A 13,471-nucleotide genomic window follows, 5' to 3' on the forward strand; every position below is an offset into this window, starting at 1 on the left:
CATAGTTGCTATCTTTCAGAAAGGGAGAAAGAGTGTTCCGAGTAACTATAGGCCTGTTAGTTTGACATCTATAATATGTAAGGTCTTGGAAAAAATTTTGAAGGAGAAAGTAGTTAAAGACATTGAGGTCAATGGTAATTGGAACAAATTACAACATGGTTTTACTAAAGGTAGATCGTGCCAAACCAACCTGATCTCTTTCTTTGAGAAGGTGACAGATTATTTAGACAAAGGAAATGCAGTAGACCTAATTTACCTCGATTTCAGTAAGGCATTTGACACTGTTCCACATGGGGAATTATTAGTCAAATTGGAAAAGATGGGGATCAGTATGAAAATTGAAAGGTGGATAAGGAACTGGTTAAAGGGGAGACTACAACGGGTCGTACTGAAGGGTGAACTGTCAGGCTGGAAGGAGGTTACTAGTGGAGTTCCTCAAGGATCGGTTTTGGGACCAATCTTATTTAACCTTTTTATTACTGACCTTGGCACAAAAAGCAGGAATGTGCTAATAAAGTTTGCGGATGACGCAAAGCTGGGGGGTATTGCTAACACAGAGAAGGACCGGGATATCATACAGGAAGATCTGGATGACCTTGTAAACTGAAGTAATAGTAATAAGATAAAATTTAATAGTGAAAAGTGCAAGGTCATGCACTTAGGGATTAATAATAAGAATTTTAGTTATAAATTGGGGACACATCAGTTGGAAGCAACAGAGGAGGAGAAGGACCTTGGGATATTGGTTGATCGCAGGATGACTATGAGCCGCCAATGTGATATGGCCATTAAAAAATCTAATGCGGTTTTAGGATGCATCAGGCGAGGTATTTCCAGTAAAGATAAGGAGGTGTTAGCACCGTTAGATAAGGCGCTGGTGAGACCCCATCTGGAATACTGTGTGCAGTTCTGGTCTCCCATGTTTAAGAAGGATGAATTCAAACTGGAACAGGTTCAGAGACGGGCTACTAGGATGACCGAGGAATGGAAAACCTGTCATGTGAAAGGAGACTCAAAGAGCTTGGCTTGTTTAGTCTAGCCAAAAGAAGGTTGAGGGGGGATATGCTTGCTCTTTATAAATATATCAGAGGGATTAATATTAGGGAGGGAGAGGAATTATTTAAGCTTAGTACCAGTGTAGACACAGAACAAATGGGTATAAACTGGACACTAGGAACTTTAGACTTGAAATTAGACAAAGGTTTCTAACCATAAGAGGAGTGAAGTTCTGGAACAGCCTTCCAAGGGGAGTAGTGGGGGCAAAAGACATATCTGGCTTTAAGACTAAGCTTGATAAGTTTATGGAAGGGATGGTATGATGGGATAGCTTAATTTTGGCAACTGAACTTTGATTATCAGCAGATAAGTATGCCCAGTGGTCGGTGATGGGATGTTGGATGGGATGGGATCTGAGTTACTGCAAAGAATTCTTTTCTGAGTGCTGGCTGGTGAGTCTAGCCCGCATGCTCAGGGTTTAGCTGATCGCCATATTTGGGGTCGGGAGGGAATTTTCCTCCGGGGCAGATTGGCAGAGGCCCTGGAGGTTTTTCGCCTTCCTCTGCAGCGTGGGGCATGGGTCACTTGCTGGTGGATTCTCTGCAGCTTGAGGTCTTCAAACCACAATTTGAAGACTTCAATGGCTTGGACATAGGTTAGGGGTTTGTTATAGAAGTGGATGGGTAGGGTTCTGTGGCCTGCTTTGTGCAGGGGGTTGGACTAGATCATCACATTGGTCCCTTCTGACCCAGGAGTCTATGAGAACTTTCAGCCAGCTTCATGAACTGGCAAAAATGGAGCACAGAGCCATTTCCCCACCTTCTTTCTCCACACCTCTCTGTTCTCCACAGTTTGTGCACCACCCCCAGGGGATGCAGGATTAGCAGCATGGTGGCCCCCCAGTACTTACCCAGTGTGCCTGCTTAGGTGAATGGGCTTTTCTCCTCCTACCACACTCACAATGGCCTCTGCTGGAGTGGTGTTGATGGAGGGCCCTAGAACAGTAGAAAGAGTTAACGCACACCATAGAGACGCAAGGCGCAAGCCATGAAGGCTAGAAACTTCCATTTAAAAAAAAGTCTGAAGTAATAACATGATTCTGGGAGCTAACACTGCCCATGTTTTAGTCTAGCCCTGCACTAGATACAGTCATCAGGACAGAGAAGGAATCTGTTGCAGTTTCTGCATTCTATCCAGTGTTCTGAAATACTGAGGCTGATTTAGACTAGCTGGTTAATTTTCACAGAACAAAATTACCTGACTGGCTGGAGAAAAAGAATTGGTAGAAAAATTGTCTCCCTCTACCCTCAATAGATTAATGGGGTTTGGAAGAAGGAGTGATTCCCCAACATTGGACGGTCAATTCTTTGGAGCAAAGAGCATCTTATTGTTAGGAGGTTTGTACAACATGTAGCACAATGAGGCTCTGATCTCTGATTGGAGTACCTCGGTGGTCCTGCAATACTACTACTTCTACCAATAATAATAATAAGCTTTACTTGTTCAATGTTCTTGAATACAAGGCTTCTCAATCTTTTCATCTGCTGAAAACTCAAGTAGTATCTCATTTGGTTAAACTTTTCTTGAAGCCTCTGTGCTTTCTAACAATTTTGTTGTTGGGCAAAAGCTGTTTTCAGTCCTCAGAGAGCAAAACAAAATTGAATGCAAATCTTTTTACACAATTTTAATGTCTGCACTTCCCACTTTGTCTTTCAAGACCAATTACATTCTAGTAACATGAGGCCTGCACTTAAGTGTGTCTGTGTGTGAGAAAGAGAGAGAGACCCAAGATGTCTACAATGTTTTATAGAGCGTTCTTTTTTTAACTACTTGAATATATTTGTTAATATTTTTCCACTTCATGCTCTACTTCTCAGGCCTGATTCCCCTGCTGCAGATTATAAGCAGCTCCCACTGATTTCAGAAAATTAGTTTAGATTTTCTTTTCTCCTCTGATCGGATGAGACAGACCTGGAACTGTGTTAGTTGGATCATACAGGAGAAAAGGAGCGTATTTCTAGCCAAATGACAAGTGCATCAGGAAGTAGGGCTGAGCTGCCATGTTTATAGAAGAGGGTCAAGGAAAGCTCTTAAATATGCTTGTTCTAAAGTTCCTGCCCTCCTTGGGTGGAAATGGATATGGAGGAGGTTATTTATATTAGGAGAGAGGGTAGCTGGAATCCCTAGAAGTTAATCTCCCAGATCTACATTGAGTCAAATAAACCTTCCTCCTTCCCTTTTGGAAATAACATACACTGTTGTCACTGATGGTCATAAATAAAAAGGACTATGTGGCTGCTTAATGGTTTATTATACTAACCTTATAAACCAATTGTTTAGCGTAGCTGCAGATCAGAGGCCATGTGCAGCTTTCCCACGAATTAAAAATCCGAGAAATCCCACAATGCAGTACTTATTTCAGATTCAGGATTTTCAGATGGGGAGTTAAGTTTGGATTTGTTGATTAATGAATGGTTTCAGAGTGAGCTGAAAGAGCAATAGGCAGTTTCCATTGTCCTGTTTATTTCTTTGCGTTTTACATGGAAATGGCCACAAGTCAGACTTCAAGGTCAACTTGGATGACTCCCACTGTCATAAACAGATAGCTAAGGGTTAATGTCTCTTACACCTGGAAAGAAGAAACCTGAAACACCTGACCAGAGGACCAATCAGGAAACAAGACTTTTTCAAATCTGGGTGGAGGGAAGTTTGTGTCTGAGTCCTTTGTCTGGTATCTGTCCCTCTCGGCTATGGGAAGGATTTCTCTATTTCCTGCTTTCTAATCTTCTGTTTCCCAGTTGTAAGTACAAAAAGATAGGTTTGTTTTTTTGTAGTTACATGTGTGTAGTTGCTGGAGTGCTTTGAATTGTATTCTTTTTGAATAAGGCTGTTTATTCATATTTCTTTTAAGCAATTGACCCTGTATTTGTCACCTTAATACAGAGAGACCATTTTTTATGTATTTTTCTTTCTTTTTACATAGAGCTTTCTTTTTAAGACCTGTTGGAGTTTTTCTTTAGTGGGGAACTCCAGGGAATTGAGTCTGTGTTCACCAGGGAATTGGTGGGAGGAAGAAGTCAGGGGGGAAATCTGTGTGTGTTAGATTTACTAGCCTGACTTTGCATTCCCTCTGGGTGAGGGGGGAAGAGAAATTAGCTCTCGGTACTTCTGTTTTCCAAGGCTGGAAACGGGGAGGGTGGAGTCCCTCTGTTTAGATTCGCGGAGCTTGTTTCTGTGTATCTCTCCAGGAACACCTGGAGGGGGGAAGGGAAAAGGTTTATTTCCCTTTGTTGTGAGACTCAAGGGATTTGGGTCTTGGGGTCCCCAGGGAAGGTTTGGGGGGACCAGAGTGCCCCAAAACACTCTAATTTTTTGGGTGGTGGCAGCTTTACCAGGTCCAAGCTGGTAACTAAGCTTGGAGGTTTTCATGCTAACCCCCATATTTTGGACGCTGAGGTCCAAATCTGGGGCTAGGTTATAACATCCACTCCCTCAGCTTCTCTTGATCTTCCCTTAGTGTTCACAGACCTGCGGAGCTGGCACTCAGAAGCGAGATGTGCTCTGTAAGCAGCGTATGGCAGATGGAAGTTTTTTGGAGCTTCCAGAAACCTTCTGCTCCACTCCGAGGCCAGTTGCCCAACAAGCCTGCAAAAACAAAGACTGTCCCAGCGAATGGCTTCTTTCTGAATGGACACAGGTATGTGGTATCTGAATAAGTAAGGTATCCAATACTGGAAATAGATCTCATTGTCCAGAGGGGCCATCTCCTAGTGTCTTTTTTGAGTTACTAATATCTGGTAAAAGTTCTTGAGATGAGAAATGAAAAGCAAATCCTCATCACTAGAGGGTCTGATGAAGCAGAAACCATTTATAACAATGGGAATCCTATGTCCAGACTGCAAAAAGAGGAGTCAGTTTTACCCAGCTATATCCCTATGGTGGGGTTCTTATCTTATTGGCATCAAGCATGGCCACTCGCTCTGTGGCCCTCTTTGGAGACTAGCTCCACTCATGTGGAGTAGTCCTCCAGCCAAGCCACAGAGACCTTCCCTTCTGGGATAAGCAAGAATCCAAACACAAAATAATAAACTGACCTTTCACAGGCTGCCGCCTTCACTTCTGTTGATGGTTGCAAAGAGTGGTTTACCCTCCTCCAGGATTCCTCCATCGGTTCCCTGTGTGGGTGCAGGCTGATGCCAATAGAGCCCACCTTGGCATTTTCCCTAGATACAGGGAAGTTAATGGAACGTCTTCCAATTCTCTGTAGAAGCACCAGCCTGGGCCGCTAAAAGAGAAAAGGTTCACACATCTGGGCCTCAGTCCTACACCTCTTCTGTCATCCCAGGCTAGTGCTTTCTCTTGCTTTTCCTGCACCTCTGAACTTCACCCCCTCAGTGTCACAAGCAGACTTTTATTCCACTGAACTCACTCTTGCCTCCACAGCATTCCTTTCTCACAAACTCCTCCATGGGCTACTTCTCCAGCTGTCTTAGAGCAGAGCCCTACCCCAGGTCCTGACAAATCCTTAGTCTTTCCTCTTACTGAGGAACAACCCATCTTTTATCCTGCTTTCCCTCTTCCCAGCAAGCCTTGCTCTCAGGCACATGCTCCATAATGAGTCCACAACCCCCAGAATACCAGGCCTCAAAGAGACCAAGGTCAAGTGACAGAAATGCTGGGCTGTCCCTGCACTTTAAGGGATAGTACACCCTGATACATTGCCCCTGCTCTTCTTGTACCAAATTCTGCTCTCACACTCATGCAACCCGACTGAAGTCAAGGGGCTGCATGGTGAGAGCAGAAAACGGTCCTTTGACTTCAAAGGAATTATTCTACATTTACACCAGCATAACTGAGAACAGATTCTGGTCCTTTAATGGCAGGATATTTTTAAACTCTTCCCCCTTTTAATTCCCCCTTTTTCCTTCACACAAGGAGATGGTTAATAACTTCATCATGAAGGAGGCACCAGTTGTGCTGGGGAAAGGAGCTGTTCCACTTCGACCCCACATGTGGCGATCTCTCTTGACATTCCAGTCAAATAAATGGATTTTCTAATGAAATCTGCTGCCAGGACACACACCCATTCTGGCAGGAAAGGGGTAATTCTATTCCCATCCCTCAGCCTATCCCCATCGCAAAGAGTACAGCTTTAACATTTTTACTGTACATTATTTACATTAAAAATCCATACAACTCATGTTTCTCATGCTGGCACTTTTTAAATTGATTTTTTTTCTCCTCTAAGTAGCCTTTCGTTTGGTTCTTTCTTTTTCTCTGATCACTCTTTTCCTTCCTCTCATTCTGTCTCCCGTGCCCAATTCTGTAACAGACCAACAGCCACACATGCTGGAAAAATACTAGGTCTGGTGGCTCCCAAGAAACTCTGTGGCAGGTCCAGGATTGGGTTGAGCCTCCTGAGCTAGGGTTCTCAAACTTTTTCACTGCATGGACCACCAGCAGTTGTTTCATGGACCATAATCCACAGACCATAGCTTGAGGAAAACTGCACAAGGGCATCTCTTTTGCATCTTATCATTGCATCATTAATCTCCTAGGTTAATTTTTAATAGTTTTACAACGGTAAAATAGAAAATCAAAGGTTCGATGCAATCTGAAATTTTTTTGCCACCCAGAGGATTCAAGGGGCCTAGGGCAAAGCAATTTCGGGGGCCCCTTCCATAAAAAAAAGTTGCAAAACTATAGAATATTATATTCTCGTGGGGGCCGCTGTGGGGCCTGGGGCAAATTACCCCATTTGCCGCCCCCCCGCCCCCCCATGCGGCCCTGTTTTTGCCAGTTTGCATCAAATTTGACATTGTAGGGCTAGACTGTGTGTTGCCCTTGTATGTCTGTGAGCAAGTACCTTTCCCTCCACTTTGTGTGACTGCAAAACAGCCACACGCAGTAGCAATAGCTGTGCTACCTACACTTTAAGTAGCCCAATGGCTGCTTGCTTCTGCTCCCCTTTCCAGAGAGAAGTATGCTGAAGAGAAAGCAGGAAAGAAGAAAGGTTATGGCCCTGCTCTCTTTGCACTCAGAGCTGAGCTAATGCTCCAAGGAGAGCAATCTGCTCTGTGCCAATGAGTGCATCAAATTGCTCAACCCCCAGGCATAAGGAACAGTGCTGGGAGAGAGAGTGCCTTTGATGCTTTTCCTGGTGGAGCATGGCTCCACACCAGGGGCGGCTCTATGTATTTTGCCGCCCCAAGCACGGCAGTCAGGCAGCTTTTGGTGGCATGCCTGCGAGAGGTCCGCTGGTAAGGCAGATTCGACAGCGTGCCTGCGGGAGTTCCTCCGGTCCCATGCCTTCGGCGTATCTGCTGCCAAATTGTCGCTGAAGCTGCAGGACCAGCAGACCACCCACAGGCATGCCGCCAAAGGCAGCCTGACTGCTGCCCTCATGGCAATCAGCAGACCATCCCCCCGCGGCTTGCCACTCCAGGTACGCGCTTGGTGCACTGGTGCCTGGAGCCTCCCCTGCTCCACACTTCCCCTTCTACAGAGATGTGGTTTAAAAGCTTGATCTTAAGGTACATGTAGTACCAAAATCGAGCTGCTTTGAAGAGGACAAAAAAGAAACACTGGCAGTGGGATTTTATAAATAATGGAAACAGACACAAGTGCAGCTCACTCACATCACTGCTATAGTTGAGATTGCCTGACAATTCCCAGTATAAGACCCAGTTTTCAATTGCTTGTATAATCAATAGAGGACACTCCTCTCCAAAACTTGGAGTTGATCTCAAGAGTGGCTGAGTCTCTACGTTCTTCTGCTTTCAGCAAATATGTATGAAACCCTTTGGCAAGTGTGTGTCTTATCCCCCTGCTAGTGCAGGGTCTGCACAAAGGATGACAACCTACTATTGCTACCAGTTACTCCATTGTCTTAAGAGGCAGAAATCTGTGTGATGGATCCAACCCTTCTGAAGACCCAAACTGGGGAGTCAATGTAGTTCCACATGATAGTATTTTAGTTGTTTCAGTTTGTTTAAAAAAAAATAGGAAATTACATAGAAAAAATCTACATTAAAAGAATGCTGAAGTTGTAAAGTCAAACGCTCAAAAGTTAGGAAATGCCAGAATTATGGTTACCCATGCTACCTTAATTCATCCTGCTTGTGCATATCCATTATTATAAAGTCTTTAATTACATTGGCCTGTATTGCTTTTTCACAGGACCCTATATATAGTTTTTTTGTATATAACATAGATGTACAGTGTGTTTGACTACAACCTAAATTAACAGTGCAACCTTAGCATTGGCCTGCTAAACCCAGGGTTGTGAGTTCAATCCTTGAGGGGGCCACTTAGGGATCTGGGGCAAAAATCAATACTTGGTCCTGCTAGTGAAGGCAGAGGGCTGGACTCAATGACCTTTCCGCCCGGCTCATGAGACAGCTCATGGTGTCCGACACCATCAGTGGTGCAGAGACATTTATACCGAACACATCACCGGACACCGCCAATACCACACCAAGTAACCCACTCCTTTCCCTGATGGACCAAGGGGCGCACCCCACCCATGAACTTATCTGCTCCACCGATACTGACTTGGACTCCTTATTCATTCCATGGGTGGCGTACCCAAGCCCACTTATCCACTGACACTTTAAAAGCCCCTGCACCCCAATCTGGGTCTGTGCCGGTTATGCGATATGTATGTATCTTTTCATCCTTACAAATGATATCTGTAACCCCCCATAACCCAAGCCTGACCCCAGATGTACAGTACCTTCCCTCTCAACCTGTGTATATTTCATTTCAAACATTTACTTAAATAAAATTTTTATATCTGGGCAATGGGATATATGTCAAACCTAATGCTTCACATTCTGTTTCTTGTTTTGTTTCTAGTGTTCAGTGAGCTGTGGAGAGGGCACCCAGACTCGAAATGCCATTTGCAGGAAGATGCTGAAAACTGGAGGTTCTGTCATCATCAATTCCTCAATGTGCCCACCTTTGCCTCTCTCTTCTTTAGTCAGGTCCTGTGCACTAGTTGCTTGCACAAGTGAGTACATAAGAAACTTGAGTGTGTTTGTGGGGAGAGGGCAGGAGCTCCACCACTAAGTATCTGGTACTATAGATTGCTAAGTGCACTGCAAGATGCTGGGAGCCCTCTGCTCCCAACTACCTCACTGGGAGTCAAAGGTGCTCAGCACCTTGAATGACTACTGGGTCCTGTATTTCCTTATTTGAGCCTTTCTCCCATGGTTTATAAGGGGAGCTGAGTGGCTGATGCTTTGCCAGTGTTGGCTGTGAACCTAGCAACAAGACAAAATTGGGAATGGGACCTCTAATGGTCATTATTAGAGGTGGGTCTGAAACAAACCCCCTGAACCGGAACCTCTTCCATTTTGATGAGGAGTAATCCATATTGAAACCCAGATCTAACTTTCACAATTAGGGTTTAGAGGCATAATACCCTCTTGGAAGTTACAATGTCCTCTCTGCCAGAGGCCCATAAGGAGTAAGGGCCACCAGTGAAGCACTGGCTGGGGAGAGTGTATAGTCATGGTGGTTTGAGGACATGCTCATTTAGCACATCCCCTCAGCAGCCTGTGACAACTGGGCTCCTAAGGAACCTTACAGCAGAAATTAAACCTGCTTTCTTGGTAGAGACCCTTTGGGAAGACAGTAGGCAGCACTCCTGTATGCAAAATGAAATAGGCAGCACTCCTGAATACACTTGGATGAAGCGAGATAGTCTGGTGCAGGGAGATTTAAAAACAAATATGTCCCTACCTCTACAATGAGCTGAACCAGAATCCCAGATTCAAAACCTCATAAACTTTGGGTGGAGAGGGAAAGAGAAGCAGAAGCTTTGAAATCCAGAGCCAAACCCAGAACCAAATGTCCAGATTCAAGACGTCTCTGCGAATTATACACCTATGCGGCTTTATGCTGTGCTTCCCATGGAGACATGTTTTTCCTTTGTCTGGCTGGAGAGACCCACATAACTAATTAAGTCTAATATTATGCACTCTGGGGTTTTAAACGTACTGTAAACAGATTTGTTCTGTTTAATATGAATCCCTGAGGTAGCAACATTTTCACTCCTTCTCAGTGCTATGAGATAAAAAGTTGTGGTGCCATGCAGAGCCTGAATGGTAAACATTTAACAAGAGGAACTCTCCTTCCCTTTGTCCTTTCTCTATGTTTATTAACCCACATTCTTCATTTAAATACTCACCCAACAGGGACTGTGTTTCCTCGCCAAGTTCCCCTCTCAGTCCAATCCCTAACACTACAGCTCCTTCATTTAACCTCAGCAGGATGACATTCGTGTTGCTAAATTGCACCTTGTTATTTCTTGCTTTTTGATGGTGGTAGTTTGATGTTCAGCAGCTGGTAACCTATTACTCCCATAAAACGTAATAGGTGAAATTACTGCCAGTGCCAAAATAAGTGGCTTGTTTTGTTTAACAGTACCCCTGTGCTAATATTATTAGTTACATTTCAGGGCACAACAGGCCGGCTCAAAAGCAAAGCCCCCATATAATGGCTCTGAAGAATGTTTATATCCAGACAAAGAAGCAGAAGAAGCTACACTTTATCGTGGGTGGCTATGCCTACCTGCTGCCCAAAACCTCTGTTGTCCTCCGATGTCCAGTGAGAAGGTTCCGCAAATCAATGATCACTTGGGAGAAAGACAACAAGCAACTCCTCAGCTCAGTTCACATTACCATTGCACCATACGGGTACATGAAGATCCATCGTTTAAAGCCTTCAGATGCTGGGACGTACACCTGCACAGCAGGGTCAGCCCGGGAACATTTTGTGATTAAACTAATTGGAGGCAACAATAAGCTCATCATCAACCAGCCAGCTGGGATTAGAGAGGAAGAGGGTACAAGGAAGTCCAGTTTGAATGAAGCCTTGCACACTCAGGAGAAGCATCAGAATGGGATTCTCTTCAATAGGAGCAAGGCCGAGAAACGAGGGCATCTGGCTGATCCTAGCAGCCAGTACGATGACATTGTCTCAAGACTTCTGAAGCAAAGAGGCTGGCCTGGGGAAAACCTGGAATTCTGGGAGGCTCAGGAGTCGACAGAGAGAAATACCTCTTCAGAAGAGGAGCAGAGTCAGGAATACAGCCTTCCGTTTACCATGGTCACGGAGCAGAAACGCTTGGATGATATCATAAGGAATTTGTCTCAGCAGCCTGAGGAACTTAAAGATGTCTACAGCAAGCAGCTTGTTGTGCAGCTGGCTGATGACATCTTCAAGAGCCATTTGGAAAATCAAGAATCTGGTTTCATACCCCAGAGGAGAAGAATTGGTTCAGCTATAGCAGAGTTCCCTTTCCGCAAACATGTGTCGGGATTCACCAGTTCCTTGAGAACGTCGTCTGCCGAAGCACACCTGCCTACTTCAGTGGAGGTGGGGAATGGCTCACGCAGGCCCCATCGAAAGCCTGCAATCCTCAGGAAGATTTCTGCAGCTCAGCAGCTTTCAGCCTCTGAAGTTGTCACCCACTTGGGACAGACAGTCGTCTTAGCCAGTGGGACCCTAAGTGTGCTGCTTCATTGTGAGGCTGTTGGGAACCCAAAGCCCACCATTAGCTGGGCTAAAAATGGAGCAGAGGTGCAATACAATGACAGGTAGGAGAAGTACTTTCAGTTTCTCTTTTCTTTTAGGGCCTGTCTACATTACCAATAGAACCATATTTAGCTTTAGTCTGGTTACATGACACAGATAAGGCCACGCTTATGCAGTGGCAAGCTGGACTTTAAGTCTGTAGCTCGGTACCTGGATTCTGGAGCAGCCTGGTGTTACAGACAGGAGTCTGTGGGACAGTTTCATTTAAATAAAAAAAAAATCAATTAATTGTGAAAATGAGACAATCAGCACAGTGCTCTGTATTATTTATTTTGATATTAAATTCCCCACATGGGGAGGTGCAGGGAGCAATTTTGGGTAGTGGATTAAACACATTTGCTGGATATTTCTGCTAAAATGATTAGCAATGAAATAGTAAAAATGAGATTCTGGGGTACAATTTTCTGGCAAGGAGTGAATTCTGTGGTTGCTGATTAGGGTCCTATCTCCACTATGAATTGGAGCGATGTTTGTAACTGCACTTTATCCAGGTTCTCTGATGAGGCTATATTCCTAGAGTTTGTAACCATATCTAAAACTGTTTCAGAAGATGGCAGCAACATAGTTTGTATCCAAAATCACCAGTTGCGCTATAAGAGTGATTGGAAACAATACTCAGTCCATTGGTAGGGTAACTGTCTTGGTATTGAACATGGTTTCAGTTAACTGGGCAACTTAGCAAAGCATGGTCCATGCCAGAGAACCAAACTGAGTTGGCTGCTACTGTGTTTGCAAATACATGTCAGTCATATTTATTCTTAATATAGTAGGATCATGTTTAACAGCTATTTTCAGGCATCATTGCTACAAGCACAATATGATTCTCCATTCCATCAAAGTCTTCTGCTTTGACTAGGTGCATCATGACTGCCAGTATGCAGAAATGCATCCAATGAAGTGGGCTGTAGCCCACGAAAGCTTATGCTCAGATAAATTTGTTAGTCTCTTAGTCTCTAAGGCCTGGTCTACACTACAAGTTTATCTTGAATTTAGCAGTGTTAAACCAAATTAACCCTGCACCCGTCCACACAACGAAGCCCTTTACTTCGATATAAAGGGCTCTTACTATTGATATCTGTACTCCTCCCCAACAAGGGGAGTAGCGCTGAAATCGATATTGCCGTTTTGAATTAGGGTTAGTGTGGCCGCAATTCGACGGTATTGGCCTCCGGGAGCTATCCCACAGTGCACCATTGTGACTGCTCTGGACAGCAATCTGAACTTGGATGCACTGGCCGGGTAGACAGGAAAAACCCTGCAAACTTTTGAATTTCATTTCCTATTTGCTCAGCGGGTAGAGCTGATCTGCACAGGTGACCATGCAGTCCCAGAATCAAAAAAAAGCTCCAGCATGGACCGTACGGGAGATACTGAATCTGATCTCTTTATGGGGAGATGAATCTGTTCTATCAGAACTCCATTCCAAAAGATGAAATGCCAAAACATTTGAAAAAATCTCCAAGGCTATGGTGGACAGAGGCCACAACAGGAGCTGAACACATTGCTGCGTGAAATTTAAGGAGTTGAGCCAAGCGTACCAGAAAGCCAAAGAATTAAATTGACGCTCACGGAGGGAGGGGCGACTGATGGCTGTAGCTATCCCACAGTTCCCGCACTCTCTGAAAACCATTTGAATTCTGGGCTGAGCTCCCAAAGCCTGAAAGGTCAAAAACATTGTTGCAGGTGGTTCAGAGTATATGTCATCAGCCACTCCCCTCCCCCCATGAAAGAAAGGGGAAAAAATCATTTCTCGCCTTTTTTCAATGTCACCGTATGTCTGCTGGATGCTGCTGGCAGACGCGGTGCTGCAGTGCTACACGGCAGCATCCCCTTACCTTGCGGATGGCAGACGATACAGTATGACTGATATCCG

General features: G+C 44.6%; 1 protein-coding gene across 4 annotated transcripts in view; it reads left to right on the plus strand.

The window, feature by feature from the left end:
• Positions 1 to 13,471, plus strand: part of ADAMTSL1 (ADAMTS like 1) — a 692,925-nt gene that overhangs the window by 612,183 nt on the left and 67,271 nt on the right. For all 4 annotated transcript variants that reach the window (XM_030566852.1, XM_030566853.1, XM_030566854.1 and 1 more), the window contains 3 exons: positions 4,514 to 4,693; positions 8,854 to 9,007; positions 10,460 to 11,600. In XM_030566852.1, the coding sequence (XP_030422712.1) occupies positions 4,514 to 4,693; positions 8,854 to 9,007; positions 10,460 to 11,600 (1,475 nt within the window). The remainder of the gene's footprint in view (positions 1 to 4,513; positions 4,694 to 8,853; positions 9,008 to 10,459; positions 11,601 to 13,471) is intronic.

The sequence above is a fragment of the Gopherus evgoodei genome, chromosome 6 (genome assembly GCF_007399415.2).
Source record: "Gopherus evgoodei ecotype Sinaloan lineage chromosome 6, rGopEvg1_v1.p, whole genome shotgun sequence".
Classification (NCBI taxonomy): domain Eukaryota; kingdom Metazoa; phylum Chordata; order Testudines; family Testudinidae; genus Gopherus; species Gopherus evgoodei.